This window comes from Enhydra lutris, unplaced genomic scaffold (assembly GCF_002288905.1).
Source record: "Enhydra lutris kenyoni isolate GAN:26980312 unplaced genomic scaffold, ASM228890v2 scaffoldscaffold30, whole genome shotgun sequence".
NCBI lineage: Eukaryota > Metazoa > Chordata > Mammalia > Carnivora > Mustelidae > Enhydra > Enhydra lutris.
The window spans coordinates 4,160,751-4,182,908 of NW_019154114.1; the positions used below are offsets into that span (position 1 = coordinate 4,160,751).

Below are 22,158 nucleotides of genomic sequence, written 5' to 3' on the forward strand. Positions count from 1 at the left end.
AATTTTTGAAAGCAAGCTTTCCAGGACCTTGAGGGGGCTAGCTATTTTTAGGAAAAGGTCATTTATATGATCTCACTGATACATGGAATTTAAGAGAAAAGGCAGAGGATTATAGGGGAAGAGAGGAAAAAAGTGAAACAGGATGAAACCAGAAAGGGAGGCAAACCATAAAAGGCTCTTAGGAAACAAACTGAGGGTTGCTGGAGGGTGGGGGAGTGGGGGTGGGCTTTGGGGAAGGGTATGTGTTGTGATGAGCATTGGATATTATATAAGACTGAATCACAGACCAGACCTCTACCCCTGAAACAAATAATACATTATATGCTAATTCATTGAATTTAAATTTGAAAATAAATCTCTTTTTTAAAAAAGGTCATTGGGGTGCCTGGGTGGCTAAGTGGGTTAAGCCTCTGCCTTCAGCTCGGGTCACGGTCTCAGGGTCCTGGGATCAGGCCCTGCATGGGGCTCTCTGCTCAGCGGGGAGCCTGCTTCCCCCCTACCCCTTGCCTGCTTCTCTGCCTACTTGTGATCTCTCTCTCTCTATGTCAAATAAATAAATAAAATCTTTAAAAATTTTTTTTTTTTAAAGATTATTTATTTATTTATTTGACACGGAGAGAGAGATCACAAGTAGACAGAGAGGCAGGCAGAGAGAGAGAGAGAGAGAGAGGGAAGCAGGTTCCCTGCTGAGCAGAGAGCCCGATGCGGGACTCGATCCCAGGACCCTGAGATCACGACCTGAGCCGAAGGCAGCGGCTTAACCCACTGAGCCACCCAGGCGCCCAAATCTTTAAAAATTTTTAAAAAATAAATAAAATAGGTCATTTATTACTGTCTAATAAAACCCTAGCCATGAGAGTCTTCAAGATGCATATCAGTGGGCCATATGCTTGGAGGGTGATTGCCAACATGTATCTGCGTGGGGGAGGGCAGTAAGATAAAGGAAATTCCCAAAAGAATTTTTTTTTTAAAGATTTTATTTATTTATTTGACAGAGATCACAAGTAGACAGGCAGGCAGAGAGAGAGGGGGAAGCAGGCTCCCCGCTGAGCAGAGAGAACCCGATGCAGGGCTCGATCCCAGGACCCTGAGACCATGACCTGAGCCGAAGGCAGAGGCTTTAACCCACTGAGCCACCCAGGTGCCCCCAAAGGAATTTTTTTTATGTTAAGACCTATTTTATATAGCATTTACTTATTTTATTTTATTACTTTTTAAAAAATTATTTATTTATTTGATAGAGAGAGAGATCACCAGTAGGCAGAGAGGCAGGCAGAGAGTGAGGAGGAAGCAGGCTCCCCGCTGAGCAGAGAGCCCGATGCAGGGCTCGATATCAGGACCCTGAGATCATGACCCGAGCCGAAGGCAGAGGCCCAACCCACTGAGCCACCCAGGCGCCCGACTTTTTATTTTATTTTTGAATTTTCTGCACATCTTGTTAGTAATTGTTGAATGCTTTTTCTTTAAACCTGACTTAAAGAAAAATGTGTTATCTTTTTTTAAAAAGTTTTATTTATTTAAACTCTGTAGGCTCAAACTCAGGACCCCAAGATCAAGAGTTGCATGCTCTTCCAAATGAGCCAGCCAGGTGCCCCTATTATCTTTCTGATCTTATTGTTATTGACTATGAAAGGATAGAGAAACTGGAGATAGATAACTTTGTATAAGGGAGAGGCAACAAAATTAATTGTCAGTATAAATTTTTAAAATAAAAAGATAAGCAATGTAGACATTGATGTACTTTATGAGTACACACACAATTTCCATCTATCTACGAAATCTTTGCACAATCATCTAGAAAACAGTAATCATACTGTACAGGTGGTGATCATGAAAACTCTTTTTCATTCTTATAGAACAGTTTGAGTGTTTTATTCTAGTAAAGACATTTTGGGAGGGCAGAAAGTTTACAACTATCTCAGAATGGATGGGACTCGCTTTGCTACTGTGTACCTTTATTTCCTCATTTAAGAATTAGAATAATAGCTGAGCAATATTCCGTTGCATATATATGCCATTATCATTATCCATTCATCGTTGATGGATATTTGGGCTGTTTCCATAATTTGGGTATTGTAGATAATGCTGCTGTAAACATGAGTGTGCATGTATCCTTTCAAATTAGTACTTCTGTGTTCTTTGGGTAAATACCTAGTAGGGCAGTTGCTAGATTTTAGGGTAGTTCTATTTTTAATTTTTTTTTTTTAAGATTTTATTTATTCACTTGACAGAGATCATAAGTAGGCAGAGAGGCAGGCAGAGAGAGAGGAGGAAGCAGGCTCCCCGCTGAGCAGAGAGCCTGATGCAGGGCTTGGTTCCAGGACCCTGAGATCAGGACCTGAGCCAAAGGCAGAGGCTTTAACCCACTGAGCTACCCAGGCGCCCTATTTTTAACTTTTTGAAGAAACTTCATACTGTTTCTAGAGCGGCTGCATGAGTTTGTATTCCCAAAAACAGCCAAGAGGGTTCCCCCTTCTCCATGTCCTTGCCAATACCTGTTGTTTCTTGTGTTGGCGATTTTAGCAGAGGGGAAGTGAATGGGGAGATGGGTTAAATTGGTGATGAGGATTTAGGAGTGCATTTGTTGTGATGAGAACTGGGTGTTGTATGGAGGTGTTGAATCACTGTATTGTACACCTTAAAGTAATAGTATATTGTGTGCTAACTGGAATTTAAATTAAAACTTTAAGAAAAAGAATTAGAATAATAGCAAACACTTCTGTACACTGGCTATATGCCAGGTGCTGTTTTAATGGATGCATAGGTAACATACAGTGATACTCTTATAATTTCCATATTACTGGTAGGAAAACGTTTGTAAAATTTATTTATTTATTTATGTTTAACACGGGTATATCTGTTGTCTTTTTTTTTTTTTTTTAAGATTTTTATTTATTTATTTGACAGAGAGGTACACAGGAGACAGGGAACAGAAGCAGGGGGAGTGGGAGAGGGAGAAGCAGGGTCCCCGCTGAGCAGGGAGCCTGACAACGTGGAGCTCGATCCCAGGACTCTGGGATCTTGACCTGAGTTGAAGACAGATGCCTAACCAACCGTGCCACTTAGGCGCCCCAACCTTTGTAAATTTTAGTAGTGTTTAGCTTGAGCAGGCTCAGAGACTTTATTTCTCTGATAACACTTCTTGTATACTTAGTTTTCTACAGAGGATTAAAAGCCCTGGCCTTGCTAACAAATTTTTCATGTTAGAGAGATTATAGACTACGGTAAGAGTTTAATTACTATTACCTTCTTTTATGAAAGTATACATTGTACACATTTGAAAATTATTATATCATAAGCTTTTCAGTTTAGGATCAGTCCGCACAAACGGATGTATATTTAGAAACCAAGAATTTAGGGGCACCTGGGTGGCTCAGTGGGTTAAGCCGCTGCCTTCGGCTCAGGTCAGGATCTCGGGGTCCTGGGATCGAGTCCCACATCGGGCTCTCTGCTCAGCAAGTAGCCTGCTTCCTCCTCTCTCTCTCTCTCTGCCTGCCTCTCCGTCTACTTGTGATCTCTCTCTGTCAAATAAATAAATAAAATCTTAAAAAAAAAAAACCAAGAATTTAAAATAATACTTAAAATGTGCCTTTTGGTGCTTTAGTACTCTGGAGCTGTGCTATACTGTGTGGCTGAAGAAAGAAAAGGCCAGGTTAGGGAATGTTTGACAGGTTTTTTTTGTGTGTGTGGATGAAAACCTTTTTTCCATGTGTACAACCACTCCTGAACCCTTTTGTGTTTTTATTTTATTTTATTTTTTAAAAAGATTTATTTATTTATTTGGCAGAGAGAGACACACAGAACACAAGCAGGGGGATTGGGAGAAGGAGAAGCAGGCTTCCTACTGAGCAGGGAGCCCGATCAGGGAGCGCATTGTGGGCCTTGATCCCAGGACCCTGGGATCATGACCTGAGCCGAAGGCAGCTGCTTAATGTTTAATGACTGAACCTCCCAGGCGCCCCCCTTTTGTGTTTTTAAAACTTCAAATATAAAGGCAGGTTAATCTTCAGATTAAAACAGAAGGATAGCTTGGAACATGTGACCAACATTTCCATTAGGAAAATTTAGATGTTTTTCAAGCAAACAAAATATTCCGCCTGTATTAAATGATAATTTTTAATAAGTATCTGACCTCACTTATAGAACTCTTTTGGAGAATCCTCCAGATGTTTTAGGATATTGCTTATTCATGATAGCAGCTTTTCAGTCCTGGCTTGCCATTCCTTTGCTATCCAGAACATGTCTGGGTCATTTTGAAAATTGAAATAAAATTCACTTAACAAAATTTGCCATCTTTCCCAATTTGAAGTGTACAATTCAGTGGTATTTAATATATTCACCATGTGCATCCTTAACCACCATCTAATTCCAGAACATTTTCAGAACTTTAGACTATTTTATTTTTATTCTTTTTAAAAAGATTTACTTATTTGGGGCAGGGGGCAAAGAGAGAGCATCTTCACGAATCCGCTGAGCTCAGAGTCCGACTCAGAGCTCATGGGGCTGGTGCAGCTTGATCTCACCACCCATGAGATCATGACCTGAGCTGAAACCAAGAGTTGGACACTTTATGAATTGAGAGCCACCCAGTCACCCAGAACTTTAGACCGTTTTAAATACATTTTGAAAATCTGCAGACCAGTTTTTAAGGTGATCATCACCAGGCAGTGTGGTAGATGATTTCCATTATCACTGATTCTCTTAACCCTGCACTATATAGTGAAATCTTTTATTTGATTTTGGAACATATTTGGTGATAGCTTGATTTTACAGCTCAGGAACCTGAGGCCCAAATAAATAAATCTTCAGAAGTCATGTAATCTGTTTCCTAGGTAGAGCCAGGATCCAGACCCAGGTCTTTTTTACCCCAGAATCTGTGTTGTTTGCAACATACCACACTGCTGCTAATAAATAATCATTAGGTAAGTTCCAGAAACTCCACATCCTACCTTCTAAGGGCTTATATTACTTTAGCACACTGAGTTATTCTTTCCATTACTCTGAATAACCACTAATATTTTAATGTGGTCCCTTTAGAACTCATTTTGATGACTTCACAACAACCTTTAACCTTTTTCTTAACCTTTTCATTTGATTTGTTTTATTTATTTATTTATTTATTTATTTATTTGACAGAGAGATCACAAGCAGGCAGAGAGAGAGGAGGAAGCAGACAGAGAGAGAGGAGGAAGCAGGCTCCCCTAGAGAGCAGAGAGCCCGATGCGGGGCTCGATCCCAGGACTCTGAGATCACGACCTGAGCCGAAGGCAGCGGCTTAACCCACTGAGCCACCCAGGCGCCCCTGATTTGTTTTTCTATTAACAGTGCGAATGATGTTCACTATGAACAATTGTGCTGCTAGACAATTACACATAATTCTTCTGTATTAATAGTATATTCATGGGGCACCTGGGTGGCTCAGTTGGTTAAGCATCTGCCTTTCACTCGGGTCTATCCCAGGGTCCTGGGATCGAGCCCTGCATCAGGCTCCAAGCTCAGTGGGGAGCCTGCTTCTCCCTCTCCTGCCCCCACTGCCTGCGCACTTGCTTATCTATCAAATAAACAAATAAAATCTTTGAAAAAGGAAATAGTATGTTCATAATTTAGTACAAGTTCCAGTAATTCTTACAGAGTTGACTCGAGAATGGATTACAATAAACAGCATGTGCCCCTTTTGTTTCATTACTGGGTTGTGTTTTTTTTTGTTGTTGTTGTTGTTTTTTGGTCTTAAGTGAAGAGTTTTGTCATTTAATAAGCTTTTAATTGAAATTGTACTACTTCGGTCAGAACATTCCAGAACTCTCTTAAACATGCATTGTCATGCATTGTTTATTTTGTTTTATTTTATTATTTTGATTTTTTAAAGATTTTATTTATTTATGTGAGAAAGAGAGAGAGAGCATGAGAGGGGAGAAGGTCAGAGGGAGAAGCAGACTCCCCATAGAGCTGGGAGCCCAATGCGGGACTCGATCCCAGGACTCCGAGATCATGACCTGAGCTGAAGGCAGTCGCTCAACCCACTGAGCCACCCAGGCACCCGCATTGTTTATTTTAAATCACAGAAGGAAGATGGCAGAACTAGTAAATTATTTGGGGGGTAGGGAGAAGTATTCATATATATTCTATAATCATATAGTGTTCATGATATTTATTTTTCTGGGTGCTATAGATTTAAGAATTAAATTGAATATTCAGACTCTGTTCTTTAGGGAAATAGTCTATTAACACACTCCTTGAAATGTTAGAAAATATTAATAATGCAGTTCATTAATGCCACGGTTGTTTAAGTGAATATATAGTCCCGAGTTCTGGATGCTAACTTCTGCCACCTAAGTTTATGACCTACAAGTGAATTATTTAATATCTCCTACTTTATATTAATTTTTTTAATTTATGTAATCTCTGCACTCAGTGTGGGGCTTGAACTTATGACCCCAAGATCAAGAGTCACACTCTACTGAGCAAGCCACCCAGTGACCCCAATATCTGTCACTTTTAATTTCTTCAATTAAGAAATGGGTAAAGAGAATACTGTTATGCTGAAAAGAAATTAAAAAAAAGAAAGAAAGAAAAGAAATGGGTAAAGGACTCAAATAGACATTTCTCCAAAGAAGATAAACAGATAGCCAATAAGCACATGAAAGATGCTGGACATCACTAATCCTTAAGGAAATACAACTGCAGTGAAAAATACTACCTTACACCCATTAACAGGGGTACTATCAAAAAAACAAAAGGTGTTGATAAGGATGAAAAACTGGAATCCCTGAACAGCGCTGGTGGGAGCGCAGAAGAGTACAGCTGCTGTGGCAAACAGTGTGGCAGTTCCTCAAAAAATTACAAAGAGAATTACCATGTGATCCAGCAATTCCACTTTGGCGTACACACTCAAAAGAACTGAAAGGATCTCAAAGACATATGTATACCCATGTTCATTGCGGCATTATTCACAGTAGCTAATAAAACATAGAAACAGTCTAAGTGTCCGTCAACAGATGAATGGACAAGCAAAGTGTGGTATATAACATACAAAGGAGTATCACTGAGCCTTCTGAGGAAGGAAATTCTACAATATTCTACACGATGGATGAATCTTCAGAACATTATACAAAGTGAAATAAGCCAGTCATAAAAAGACAAGTACTATATGATTTCACTTATATGATGAGGTACTTAGAGTAGTCAAATCACAGAGAGTAGATTGGTGGACACCAGTGGCTGGGTGGAAAGGGGAATGGGAAGCTGTTGTTGAATGGGTTTAGAGTTTCAGTTTTATAGAATGAAAAGAGTTGTGGAGAAACTCCTGTGAAAAGGCCATAGACTCATACAGTAGAATCAGAAAATACAGAGCAGCCCAATCCCGACCATTATTTCTCCAGATCTCCAGCGAACTTTGAACACTGGCTCGCACTGTGCCACATGCCCCCAAACCAGTGTGAGCTTTAGGTTTTCTATGGCCTACTCATGACTCCACTCACAAACTTCCCCAGAGGGGCCCTTCATATTTGCAGGGAATCTGAAAGTCCAGACTTAACTCCGAGACTCTGGTCAGCTTATCTCCTAGGAGCTTTCATGTTAAAAGTGACCTTTACAGTCCTTTACTGACACTTCCATTGCTTCTTATGTTCAGTCTTCAAAACTAAACAATGCATTGTTTTAGAAATATATGCATAGGGGGACGCCTGTGGGGCTCAGTGGGTTAAAGCCTCTGCCTTTGGCTCAGGTCATGATCTCAGGGTCCTGGGATCAGCCCCACTTTGGACTCTCTGCTCAGCAGGGAGCTGTTTCCCTTCCTCTCTCTCTCTGCCTGCCTCTCTGCCTGCTTGTGATCTCTGTCTGTCAAATGAATAAATAGAATCTTAAAGGAAAAAAAAAAAGAAATATATGCATAGGAAAAAACATACATGCTTAGGAATAAAATGATAAAGCGAGGGAATAAATATAATTGAATTATATTGAATTAATTGAATTGGTTTTTTTGTTGAGCTTTAGGAGTTCTCTATGTTAATTTTGGATATGAATCCCTTAACAGATAAATGATTTGCAAATATTTTCTTCCACTCAATGGGTTGCTTTCTTACTCTCCTGACAGCATCTTTATTTATTTTTTTAAAGATTTAATTTTTTTTTAAGTCATCCCTACACCCAATGTGGGACTCAGACTCACGATCCTGAGATCAACAGTCACATGCTCCACCACCTGAGCCAGCCAGGCGCCCCAGTCAGTAGTGTCTTTAGAAGCAGAAAAATTTTAAATGTTCATAAAGTCCTATTTGTGTATTTTTTATTCTCGTTATCTGTGTTTTGGGGGTCATCTCCAAGAAATCATGTCAGGGGGCGCCTGGGTGGCTCAGTGGGTTAAAGTCTCTGCCTTCGGCTCAGGTCATGATCCCAGGGTCCTGGGATCGAGCCCCGCATCGGGCTCTCTGCTCAGTGGGGAGCCTGCTTCCTCCTCTGTCTCTGCCTGCTTCTCTGCCTACTTGTGATCTCTGTCTGCCAAATAAATTAAAAAAAAAAAAAAAAAGAAAAAGAAATCATGTCAGACCCAGTTTTGTGAAGCTTTTGTCCTGTGCTTGCTTCTAAAAATTTTATAATGTCAAAATAAGAAAAAAAGGGGGTGCCTGGGTGGCTCAGTGGATTAAGCCTCTGCCTTCGGCTCAGGTCATGATCCCAGGGTCCTGGAATCAAGCCCCGCATCGGGCTCTCTGCTCGGCAGGGAGCCTGCTTCCCCCGCTCTCTCTGCCTGCTTCTCTGCCTACTTGTGATCTCTCTCTCTCTGTCAAATAAATAAATAAAATCTTTAAAAAAAAAAAAAGGCAGAAAAATTTTAAATGTTCATAAAGTCCTATTTGTGTATTTTTTATTCTTGTTATCTGTGTTTTTGGGGTCATCTCCAAGAAATCATGTCAGACCCAGTGTTGCGAAGCTTTTGTCCTGTGCTTCTAAAAGGTTTATAATGTCAAAATAAGAAAAAAAGGGGTTGCCTGGGTGGCTCAGTTGGTTAAGCGTCTGCCTTTGGTTCAGGTCATAAGCCCAGAGTTCTGGGATTGAGCCCCACATCGGGCTCCCTGCTCAGTGGGGAACCTGGTTCTCTCTATCCCTCTGCCTGCCTTTCCCTCCCGCTTGTGCTCTCTCTATCTCTGTCAAATAAAATAAAATTGTTTTTAAAAATAAAGGTAAGGGACGCCTGGGTGGCTCAGTTGGTTGGACGACTGCCTTCAGCTCAGGTCATGATCCCGGAGTTCCTGGATCGAGTCCCGCATCGGGCTCCCAGCTCCATGGGGAGTCTGCTTCTCCCTCTGACCTTCTCCTTGCTCATGCTCTCTCTCATTGTCTCTTTCTCAAATAAATAAATAATATCTTTAAAAATAATAATAATAATAAAAATAAAAATAAAGGTAAAAAAATAACATTTAAATTTAAAAAATTAAGTTTTGGGGTGCCTGGGTGGCTCAGTCATTAGGTGTCTGCCTTCGACTAAGGTCATGATCCCAGGGTCCTGGGATCGGGCCCGAATTGGGCTCCCTCCTCAGCAGGGAGCCTGCTTCTCCCTTTTCCACTCCCCCTGCTTGTGTTCCCTCTCTTGCTGTGTCTCTCTCTGTCAAATGAATAAATAAAAATCCTTTAAAAAGTTTTAAGTTTTGGGGCGCCTGGGTGGCTCAGTGGGTTAAAGCCTCTGCCTTCAGCTCAGGTCATGATCCCAGGGTCCTAGGATTGAGCCCTGCATCGGGCTCTCTGCTCAGCGGGGAGCCTGCTTCCTCCTCTCTCTCTCTTTGCCTGCCTCTCTGCCTACTTGTGATCTCTGTCAAATAAATAAATAAAATCTTTAAAAAAAATTTTTTTTAAAGTTTTATAATTCCAGGTCTTACATTTGGGTTTTTAATCCATTTTGACTTAATTTTCATATGTAGTGTTAGGTAAGGGTCCCGTTTCATTCTTTTGCATGTGGATATCCATTTTCCCAGCACTGTTTGTTGAAAAGACTGTTCTTTCTCCATTGAATGGTCTTCACACCCTTGTCAGAAATCATTTGACCATATGCAGGAGGGTTTATATGTAAGGAATTGGAGGCTTATTATCAAATTTAAATAATTTGTATCAGACATGTTGATGGAGCAGTATTTAAACACAGGTTTAATCTGATTCCAAAGCACATTTTTTCACTCTTCCTGTACTGTCTTGGGGCTAAGAATAGTGATAATATTCCTTTATTTTAAAAAATAATTACAGGGGCGCCTGGGTGGCTCAGTGGGTTAACCCTCTGCCTTCGGCTCAGGTCATGATCTCAGGGTCCTGGGATCGAGCCCTGCATCAGGCTCTCTGCTCAGCGGCAAGCCTGCTTCCCTCTCTTCTCTCTCTCTCTCTCTCTGCCTCTCTGCCTACTTGTGGTCTTTGTCAAGTAAATAAATAAAAAAAAAAATTAAAAAAAAAATAAAAATAAAAATAAAAAATAATTACAGTTGGCTCAGTAGAGCATGTGACTCTTGATCTCAGGGTTGTGAGTTCAAGCCCCACATTGGGCATGGAGCTAATTTAAAAAATAAATACATTATGGGGTACCTAGAAGGCTCAGTTGTTGAGTGTCTGCCTTTAGCTCGGGTCATGAACCTAGGGTCCTGGGATCAAGCCCTGCGCTGGGCTCCCTGCTTGGCGGGAGGCCTGCTTTTCCCTCTCCCACTCCTCCTGTTTGTGTTCCCTCTCTCGCTGTGTCTCTCTCTGTCAAATAAATAAAATCTTTAAAAACAAATAAATACATTAATTAATTTAAAAAAGAAAATAATTATAGTTGATTCTCATTATTTATGGTAGTTATCTTCTATAAAGTGGGTGCAGACACTGAATTAGTATTGAACAGTTTCTACCAGAGATGTCACAGAGTTAGGTTCCTGCAAGCCCCTGGTCACAACATATTCCTCAGTCACCCAATATCTAATCTTGTTTCATGTGTGTTTCTGTTTAAGGACAACTTGTTTAATATTTATTATTGATTCGTTAACATTGAACACAGTAAAATGTTGGACAGCTAAGTTATCTCTAATCTTTTGCCATAATTAAAAGAAAAACCCTTGGGGCACCTGAGTGGCTCAGTCGTTAAGCATCTGCCTTTGGCTCAGGTCATGATCCCAGGGTCCTGGGATCAAGCCCTGCATTGGGCTTCCTGCTCAGCGGGAAGCCTGCTTCTTCCTCTCCCACTCCCCTTGCTTATGTTCCCTCTCTCACTGTGTTTCTTTCTGTCAAGTAAATAAGATCTTTAAAAAAAAAAATTGTATTAAAAAAAAAAACAACCCTTATCAGTGAGCATCCTTGTACTTTGCTTACATTTGTGATTAAATTTTAGGATATATTCATAGGCATGACATTATTGAGTCAAAGGAAAATTCAGATACTGCTAAAAAAAAAAAAAAAATGCCTTCCCAGAATTGTTAACCAGTTTAAACTCTCCCTGACAAAGTAGTAGAACCTTGGTTTCTTGCCTCGTAGACATTTTTTAAAAAAATGTTTGTATTTGTTTAGATGTAGTTATCTTGTTTTAATTTAATAGATTTGATTGTTAGTGAACATTTTTTACCATTTTATTTATCTTGTTTTATTTTATTTTTAAGATTTTATTTATGATAGAGATAGTGAGAGAGGGAGAACAAGCAGAGGGGAGATGGAGAAGGAGAAGCAGGCTCCCCTCCAATCAGGGAGCCTTATATGGGGCTCATTCCCCGGATGCTGAGATCATGACCCCAGCCAAAGGCAGACACCCAACAACTGAGCCACCCAGGTGCCCCTTTATCTGGTTTAAAACTCATTTTTTTTGTTTTAAATTTTTTTTTAAAAGATTTTATTTATTTATTTCACAGACAGAGATCACAAGTAGGCAGAGAGGCAGGCAGAGAGAGAGGGGGAAGCAGGCTCCCCACTGAGCAGAGAGCCCGATGTGGGGCTCGATCCCAGGATGCTGGGATCATGACCTGAACCGAAGGCAGAGGCTTTAACCCACTGAGCTACCCAGGCACCCCTGTTTTAAATTTTTTTTTAAAGATTTTATTTCTTTGAGAGAGAAAACACACAAAAGTGAGGGCAGAAGGAGGAGACTCCCTGCTGAGCAGAGAGCCCAACATGGGGCTCAATCCTAGGATCCCAGGATCATGACATTTAACTGATTAAGCCACCCAGGCACCCCTTAACTCATTTTTTTCCAAATGGTTAGCCAGTTTTCTCATTTCCACTGGCTAAATATTCTTTTACCATTGATTTGAAATGTTGTCTTTTTCATTTATTAAGGACTTGTAGGGGCGCCTGGGTGGCTCAGTCATTAGGTGTCTGCCTTCGGCTCAGGTCATGATCCCAGGGTCCTGGGATCCTGCCCTGTGTGGGGCTCCCTGCTTGACTGGAAGCTTGCTGCTTCTCCCTCTCCCACTCCCCCTGCTTGTGTTCCCTCTCTTGCTGTCTCTGTCAAATAAATAAATAAAATCTTTTTTTTTTAATAAATAAAATCTTTTAAAAAAAACTCCAAAACAAAATTCATTCTTAGTTGATACTTCTATTGCTATTTTAAAATAGCTTTTTTTCCCATCTTACTTTCCAAAGAGTTGCTATTGTAATATAAGAAAGTTGTTGGTTTTTGTATATTTTTATAACAAGTCACTTGGCTGAATTCATTATTTCATTTAGTTTTTCAGTTGAGTATTTTGGATTTTTTTTTTTAAAGATTTTATTTATTTATTTGACAGAGATCACAAGTATGCAGAGAGGCAGACAGAGGCAGGCAGAGAGGGGGGGTGGAGAAATAGGCTCCCTGCTGAGCAGAGAACCTGATGCAGGGCTCCATCCCAGGACCCTGAGATCATGACCTGAGCCGAAGGCAGAGGTTTAACCCACTGAGCCACCCAGGTGCCCCGAGTATCTCGGATTTTTCAGGTAGATAATCTTCAGTCATTTAAAGGCAAGTTTATTGGAACTGCAGTCTTGGGGCGCCTGGGTGGCTCAGTGGGTTAAGCCGCTGCCTTCGGCTCAGGTCATGATCTCGGGGTCCTGGGATCGAGTCCCACATCGGGCTCTCTGCTCAGCAAGAAGCCTGCTTCCTCCTCTCTCTCTCTCTCTCTGCCTGCCTCTCTGTCTACTTGTGATCTCTCTCTGTCAAATAAATAAATAAAATCTTAAAAAAAAAAAAAAGAACTGCAGTCTTTTTTTTTTTTTTAAGATTTTATTTATTTATTTGGCAGAGAGAGATCACAAGTAGGCACAGAGGCAGGTTGAGTGGGGCGGGGGAAGCAGGCTCCATGCTGAGCGGAGAGCCGGATGCAGGGCTCGATCTGGGACCCTGAGATCATGACCTGAGTTGAAGGCTTAACCCACTGAGCCACCCAGGCACCCCTGAACTGCAGTCTTTAAAAGGATGTTGGAAAGCTGATGGATTCAGACTTCTTAAAATTTTACTATCATTGATATATTCCATTTACCTTCAGAATTAAATGAATCCTACTTATATGTAAGGGGTGAATTTGATTTTAATTCTTACAGTTCTCTTTTTGTGTATTCAGCCCTTATTAAAGACTGTTAACTGATGTGGGAGTCTTTGGGTGGTAGGATGTACACCTCTTTAAAATTCCTGGTATAGTCCCACTGCCCTGGATGATAATAACTTATACAAAATGATAGGTAGTAAACATTTGTTAAATAAGGTGGATCTTTTCAAATTGAGATTAGAGGGAAGCTACAAGAAACCATTTCTAAATTCCCCTCTATTTCTCCTCTTCTATTTTTTTTTTTTAATTTATTTATTTGACAGACAGAGATCACAAGCAGGCAGAGAGGCAGGCAGAGAGAGAGGAGGAATCAGGCTCCCTGCCGAGCAGAGAGCCCGATGCGGGGCTCGATCCCAGGACCCTGAGATCATGACCTGAGCCGAAGGCAGCGGCTCAACCCACTGAGCCACCCAGGCGCCCCTTCTCCTCTTCTATTAATCATTATTCAAATATTTACTGAGGACTTAAGAGGCTGGTTATTCCCTCAACTATTTTCTCTAATAACTCAATTTCTAGGTACGAGTCATAAGTGTTTAAGCTCTAGCAATTTACTACAGAGAAGTGAAATATTCCTTCCAATCAAAATGGGTTTTTGAGGGTGAAGTATCTGTTTCGGTTTTTGTTAAGAGCTTTGATACTGGGACGCCTGGGTGGCTCAGTTGGTTAAGCGGCTGCCTTCAGCTCAGGTCATGATCCCAGTGTCCTGGGATCGAGTCCCACATCGGGCTCCTTGCTCGGCAGGGAACCTGCTTCTCCCTCTGCCTCTGCCTGCCTCTCTGTCTGCCTGTGCTCGCTTGCTCTCTCTCCCTCTGTCCCTGACAAATAAATAAATAAAATCTTAAAAAAAAAAAAAAAGAGCTTTGATACTTAGTTTTTGTTTATTGATTTTATGGCTTAGCACTCCTGTGCATGGGAATGTTGTTTGCAAATCTGTGTTTCTATTATCTTAAAATTATTTTCTTTAAAGTCACCTAGAAAAGGTAGCTCTTTCTGCTGTTCCGTTGTAGCCTCAATTTCTATTATCAGCACAGCTACCTAGGTGCTAGAAACACTAAACTTCTATAAATATGTTCGTATTGTAGAAGAAAGGGCAATCGAGGGTGCCACTTCCCTTTTTTTTTTTTTTTTAAGATTTTAATTTATTTATTTATTTGACAGAGAGAAAGGGAACACAAGCGGGGGGAGTGGGAGAGGGAGAAGTATGCTTCCTGCTGAGCGGGGGAGCCGAATGTGGGGCTCTATCCCAGGACCCTGAGGTCATGACTTGAGCTGAAGGCAGAGGCTTAACTGACTGAGCCACCCAGGCGCCCCTTGAGGATGCCATTTCTTATTCCAAATTTAGATATTCTCGGAATAAGTAGACTCCAGACTCTCAGAGATAGAACTCTTTAGTGCACGTTGGTAAATGAGAAGGCTGGGTTCTCATACCCTTTCTCTGACATTTACATTTTAAAACACAGGTTAACAAATTTTTACCTATTTAGGAAATTTGGCCCATTTACTAGATGAAGGGAATTTATCATCTCACAGGCTCTGTGCTACAAAGATCTTGCTGCCTCTGAGGGAAGAGGAAGAATGAAGTTTTTACTGTCACGATTGAATCGTTTTTGCTTTGTACCCCCTTTTGAGAATCTGATGAAAGTGGTGAACTTCTATAGAAAAATGCACATGCGCTCAAACCCATACATTTTTACATAGAATTTCAAGATGTTTCTAGTCTTTTTGGAACTTAGCCATAAACCCAAAGTCCCGTAGGTTCTTTGAACTCCATTTAGCTCTTACTTTAAATAAAAGCATTGCTAAAAGTTAAGAGTGACGTAAGATCCTGTAACACAATACTTAGCTATCTGATGAATCCAGTGCAAGGGGAAATTTTTACTTGGGGGCCTATAACTTAACCTTTAGCCACTAGGTTCCTTAATGTTTTTCTCTCTACTCACTGATAATTCATAGCTGGCTGGCTTTGCTGGGTTCTTTTCTTCTACCCAGCATATAAAGGTTGGATTTCCTCACAGTTCTTCCTGGGCCCTCTTCCTTTCTCCTTCTACTTACTGCTTGGGAGGAATCTCTTCCTCTCTCTTGGATTTAAATACCACTGTATTATTGGTGGCTGCCAGATTTGCATCATCAGTCCATATCTTCTCAGAGTGCTAGAATCCTATATGCAACTGCCTACTCAAAAATTGATTTCTATATCTTATAGATATCACCTGTGTAACACCTATCACCTATAATAACTTTATTGAGGTGAAATTCATATGCCATAAAATTCATGTTTTTAGAGTGTACAATTCCAGGATTTTTAGCATATTCACAGGGTTGTGCAACCATTACCACTCCTGAATTCCAAAACATTTTCATCACCCCCAAAAGAAATCCTGTACCATTAGCAATCACTCATTGCCCCCTTGCCCCCAGGCCTTGGCAGTCACTACTCTCCCTTCTTTTTCTCTCTGTATTTGCCTGTTCTGGACATTTCAAATAAATGGAATCCTGTAATATGTGGCCTTTTCCTGGTTTCTTTTCAGTTAACATGATGTTTTCAAGATTCATCCATGTACCATGTATCAGTATTTATTCCTTTTTCCTTTTTTAAGATTTTTATTCATTTATTTGACAGAGAAAGACACACTGAGAGAGGGAACACAAGCAGGGGGAGTGGGAGAGAGAGAAGCAGGCTTCCTGCCAAGCAGGGAGTCCGATGTGGGGCTTGATTCCGGGACCCTGGGATCACGACCTGAGCTAAAGGCAGATGCCCAACACCTGAGCCACCCAGGCGCTCCTGTTTATTACTTTTTGTTTTTATTTATTTATTTATTTTTAAGATTTTATTTATTTATTTGACAGAGATCACAAGTAGGCAGAGAGGCAGGCAGAGAGAGAGAGAGGGGGAAGCAGGCTCCCTGCTGAGCAGAGAGCCCGATGCGGGACTCGATCCCAGGACCCTGGGATCATGACCTGAGCCGAAGGCAGAGGCTTAACCCACTGAGCCACCCAGGCGCCCTGATTTATTACTTTTTTTTTTTTTTTTTAAGATTTTATTTATTTATTTGTCAGAGACAGAGGGAGAGAGAGTGAGTGAGCACAGGCAGACAGAGTGGCAGGCAGAGGCAGAGGGAGAAGCAGGCTCCCTGCCGAGCAAGGAGCCCGATGTGGGACTCGATCCCAGGACGCTGGGATCATGACCCGAGCCGAAGGCAGCTGCCTAACCAACTGAGCCAGCCACCCAGGTGTCCCCGATTTATTACTTTTTATATCTGAATCGTATCCCAGTGTGTAGATAATGCCCCAGTTGGCAGTACATACATGTTCTTTTTTTTTTTTTTAAGATTTTATTTATTTATTTGACAGAGATCACAAGTAGGCAGAGATGCAGGCAGAGAGAGCGGAGGAAGCAGGCCCCCTGCTGAGCAGAGAGCCCGATTTGGGGCTCGATCCCAGGACCCTGGGATCATGACCTGAGCCGAAGGCAGAGGCTTTAACCCACTGAACCACCCAGGCGCCCCTACATACGTGTTTTTGCTGAAGCTCTGCTGCCACAGTGATGAGGTACTTAGGGCTACAGAATGTGAGAATAAGGTGCTATTATGTATCATTTGGACTGAATAGAACCTAGCACTTAGTGATAATAAGAGCTTGATGTGATTAAAAATTATGTAATACTATTACCTTATTTCCCCAAGAAAACACAGAATGTGGTGCTGTATTCACTTTTCACTTTGTGTGAAGTCTCACATTCTCGGACACTTTACTTTTGGAAAGATAAGCAGGCTATTTTGTTGTTTTTGTGTGTGATTAGCTGAATCTGTGTAATACCTTTAAAGACTTTATGGAATACATTTTGTATAAAATGTTTAATTATTCCAGGGCAATGGGTTTAATCCTGAGGTCACATTCTAGTAATATATTTTCTTTTCACTGTTGGAAATAAGTCATCATTATTTTCAGTGAAGGTACTTTAATGTTTAAATGGCATTTTTAAATTACAAAATGGCAAACTGTTATGAGACAGAATTTTATTTTCTTCATACTTTGAGGTTAGGTATTCATGAATGTATGAAAGTGCCAAACATTTGAAGATCTACATATAAAACTCTTTATTTGAAGGTGAACATCTAAATAAACCACCAGGATCATCTAAATATTATTTTATATATGATTCCAGGCATAAGCCTTGACTAAGAATTGTAATCACTTTCTGAATCCATTTAGGAATTTACCAAAACAGATAAATGGTTGTGGTGCCTGGGTGCCTCAGTTAAGCATCTGCCTTTGGCTCAGGTCATGATCCCAGGGTCCCGAGACTGAGCCCCACATTGGGCTCCCTGCTTGGTAGGGATCCTGCTTCTTCCTCTCCCTCTGCCTGCCACGTCCCCTGCTTGTGCACTTTCTCTCTCCCTCCCTCTCTCTTTCTCTGTCAAATAAATAAATAAAATCTTAAAAAAAAAAAAAAAAACCCAGATTATTGGCTTTCTTTGTCATGAAGGAACTTTTATAAAGAAGTAATAAATGGGCTTTAAAAAAATTCAGTAATTTCATAAGGAAAATATTTTTGACTATAGAATTAATATGAATAAACTGGATTATGGAATCATTGACCCTCAAAGATATAAATTCCTGATGAAGAACGTAGAATCTGATCTTGAAGGTAGAATAGAAGAACTCTCTTCATGATTAGTGTGAGAATTTAAACTAATGAAGTACTTGGTAGGTGAAATGTTACACCCTCACTGTATGGCACCCTACCCCTGCTAGAAAGAGTAGGTGGAGATCTTGATCACAAGATGTGTTAAGTGGACTTATATTGATAGATGGTGAGGAGGGATATTGTTTTTAGGTTTTGTGAGGTGTTGAAAATGAGATCGTCTTAGTCACTTGTTTGATGAGGTACATATTAGTGGAGTTTTAAATTCACAATGTGGAAGAGAATGAGTACTTATCAGAACAAAAGGAAATGTGTGGTTAAACGGTTTCAGCTGTAACTGTAGACTGTTTCCCTTGGTCCAAATGGGAGGAGAAATGGAACATTATGTTTTGCGCTTTTTTCCCATTATAAATAGAAATTAGTTCAGCCTGGAGCCTTTAACCAAGAAAAAAAGCTGTGTTTAGTAGTAGAGGGGAATGACAAAAATGTGTATTAAGATGGCATAAATCTTGTAGGTTTTATTTTACAGATGTCTCAGTTGTCATTTTTGAGCATATTTACAATTATTGACAGTCAGTTATTCTTATTAAACCTCTCGAAAAACAAGAATGCCCCAAGATTGTTGAAGAAATTGCTGAATTGAATAAAGAAAAAGGTGATGCTTCCAGCTTTTCCTAAGAGTGAAGACTGTCTTAACCAGTTTTATATAATTACAGTAATAAATAATGCTAATTTTAGCTCACAGAAGCTCTTGGATTATCGAAATAAAATATTTGATACAGACAAATGAAGAACTTTATTCATAAAGATACAGTTGATAACCTGGAGTTTTGAAAAATCATGGAAGTCCTGCTTTCTCTGCATTTAAAAAATCTTATTAAGGCATTAAATGATAAGAATCTGTGCTGGTTTTTATCCTGAAGCCCATGTTAAATGAGGTCGAGAAGACCTTTTTTTCTAAAGTTACTATTAGGATAGTGTAGTATTAGGAAAGTGGGGACTGTAGGAATTGTAATAAATTTCTTATATTTCTTACTGTATCATAAAACTTTCACCCTGTGATAGCATTTGCACCTTTCCTTCCTTGATGGATCCTTAATGGCTCTTGAGAACAGTTATATTTTCAGGCACTGTGGGAATTTGGTGATTGAAAATGAAACTGGTCTGAAATTAGGAATTATACCTAAAGTGACTTTTGCTTTAGAATTATTTATATTTATTTGACAAATGTTGTATCACTTATATTTCTTTGGTTAAAAGCAGTAGAAACCAACTCTGGCCAACTGAAGTAAAAAAAAGAAGAAAGCATTACTTCATGGGAAGCTATGATGGAGCTTATAAAACTGAAGGGAACTATGAGGAACCTGACCCTGATCCAAAGTGGGGATCCAAAGTAGAGGGAAACTGTGTGTGCTTTCTTTAGGGGCTGGTGAATTCCAGTTTTCCATCTTTTTTTTTTTTTTTTTTTAAGATTTTATTTATTTATTTGACATAGAGAGATCACAAGTAGACAGAGAGGCAGGTAGAGAAAAGGAAGGAAGCAGGCTCCCTGCTGAGCAGTGAGCCCGATGCGGGACTTGATCCCAGGACCCTGAGATCAAGACCTGAGCTGAAGGCAGCGGCTTAACCCACTGAGCAACCCAGGCGCCCCCAGTTTTCCATCTTTATAGCTTTTTACCCAAGGTTCAAAAATCAAGGCAAAGTACCTGATTGTCCTAGCTTCAGCTGGAAGAACCTACTTCAAGTATCATTTTACTACACTTTTTACAAAATCTGCATAACTTTTTTTTTTTTTAAGCTAATTTGAGGGGCATCTGGATGGCTCAGTTGGTTAAGCATCTACCTTCAGCTCAGGTCATGATCTTAGGGTCCTGGGATTAAGTCCCATGGCAGGGTCCCTGCCCACTGGGGACTCTGCTTGTCCCTCTGCCTTCCCCCAGCTTATGCTCTCTCTGTCTCTCTCTCACTCTCTCAAATAAATAAATAAAATCTTAGAAAACAATTTGAAAGAATTGTGATAAGAAATAAAGTCCTTTTTTAAAAAGATTTATTTATTTTAGAGAATGAGAGCATGAGCAAGTGAGAGGGAGGGGCAGAGGGGGAGAAAGAGAATCCCAAGCAGATTCTCTTCTGAGCCTGGAGCCTGACGTACTGCTCAATCCCACAACTCTGAAATCATGATCTGAGCCAGAACCAAGAGTTGGATGCTCAACTGACTGAGCCACCCACATGCCCCTACAATTCTTAACTTTATAATTGTATTCATTTTTTCCCCCTAAGAAAACCACAGGTTTCCTTAGTAAGCTTATACTTTATTTCTTATGTGTGTGATGGCTTATCATTGGTTTTTGTCCTTTTTTTCTGTGTCTTAGGTGTATTTGAAGGCTCCCATGATTCTGAATGGAGTCTGTGTTATCTGGAAAGGCTGGATTGACCTCCAGAGACTGGATGGTATGGGCTGCTTGGAGTTTGATGAGGAGCGAGCCCAGGTAGGGTGACGTCAGGCTCCACTGAGCACAGTCCCTTTCTGTACCACTAATCTTGCCTTCATCTGTGTATCTGTTTTACCCCATCTTTAACAGTAAGTATAACAAGTCATGTTCAAGTAGGATTGAAGAATTCTAAAGACAGATGTTGAGACCCATTTTGGTTCAGGTTTGGGGAAGTTTTTCCTTCAGTGGTTCTAAATTTCATTGGATTATTCCTATCTGCTCAGTGGGGCACTTCCAAGTCCAGTACATGGTTCTGTTTAATATTTGTTCTTGACCTCTAATATTTGTTCTGGGAAAAAACAATTCAAAATGAAGTACAGAATTTCTGGAGTGGCTCAGGGGGAGGAGTTTGGCAAATCATCTCCCCAAAAAGCAATGATTAAAGTGGACAAAATTGTTTAAGAAAAAAAAAAAATTAAGGTCTATGGAAATTAACCAAAGGCCATACATTGAGAGGCATTTATTCAAACAAAGCTATTGAATTTCAGTAAGGACCTGATAGTGTGTGATATTTTATTTTTAATTAATTTACTTTTTAAGATTTTATTTACTTATTTGACAGACAGAGATCACAAGTAGGCAGAGAGGCAGGTGGGTGCGGGGAGAAGCAGGCTCCCCGTGGAGCAGAGAGCCTGATGTGGGGCTCGATCCCAGAACCCTGGGATCATGACCTGAGCTGAAGGCAGAGGCTTTAACCCACTGAGCCACCCAGGCGCCCCAGTCTGTGGTGTTTTAGTAGTGAGCACTTCCATCCCTTCCCTCATCTCTCTGGTCTCTCAGGCAAGGCAGGCAGGGCAAGCCATGAAGACTGGCAGCTCTGCCGTCCTATCAGAAGGAGCTGACTTTATTTAGAGCAGCGTTTGGAAAAAACCCATGCCCAGGGATGGTATCAAAAACAATAGAGGTTTATGGCAAACCTTCTAAGAAGGCAGATGTTGTGGGAAGCAACCAAATGGCAGACTAGCCAGAAATTTATCAGAGAGATCTAGGGAAATGGGCCACTAAAGTGGGCCCTAATAAAATCACACATACTTCTCGTGGTTCAGAAGACTATGTGGATGTGTGAGGCAGCACCCATTCAGGAGAGAACAAAGTGGGCCCTTGCAAGCTACTAGTGTACATAGGGTACATAGAGTGATGAACTCCCTGCACTTTGGAAGTATTGAAGCTGCACACAGATCCAGTGACAAAAGACAGAAGCCTGTTGGCTCAAGGTGTTTAAGCAAAACCCCTGAACAGTCATTGCCTGATCATTAAGTTAGGATAACCCAGGGCAACCCCCTAGGAAGTTAGGCCTAAGAAGAAAACAAAACAAAACAAAACTAAGCAATGACACCAGAGGCTAAACATTACTGGGGATACAAATTCTACAGAATTAGTCCAGGTTAAAAAAAAAAAAAGTCCAGGTAACTCACTAAACACATAAAAATAGCAACAACACAGTGGAGTCAGGAGTCAGAATTCAGAATTGCTATAGCATATTATCTAAAATGTTCCATTTTCA

At 40.5% G+C, this 22,158-nt stretch overlaps 1 protein-coding gene across 2 annotated transcripts in view; it reads left to right on the forward strand.

Annotated features, from left to right (window-relative positions):
• The window catches only part of LOC111152864 (core-binding factor beta subunit), a 64,385-nt gene that overhangs the window by 16,196 nt on the left and 26,031 nt on the right, over positions 1-22,158 (forward strand). For both annotated transcript variants that reach the window (XM_022511554.1, XM_022511556.1), the window contains exon 4: positions 20,535-20,651. In XM_022511554.1, the coding sequence (XP_022367262.1) occupies positions 20,535-20,651 (117 nt within the window). The remainder of the gene's footprint in view (positions 1-20,534; positions 20,652-22,158) is intronic.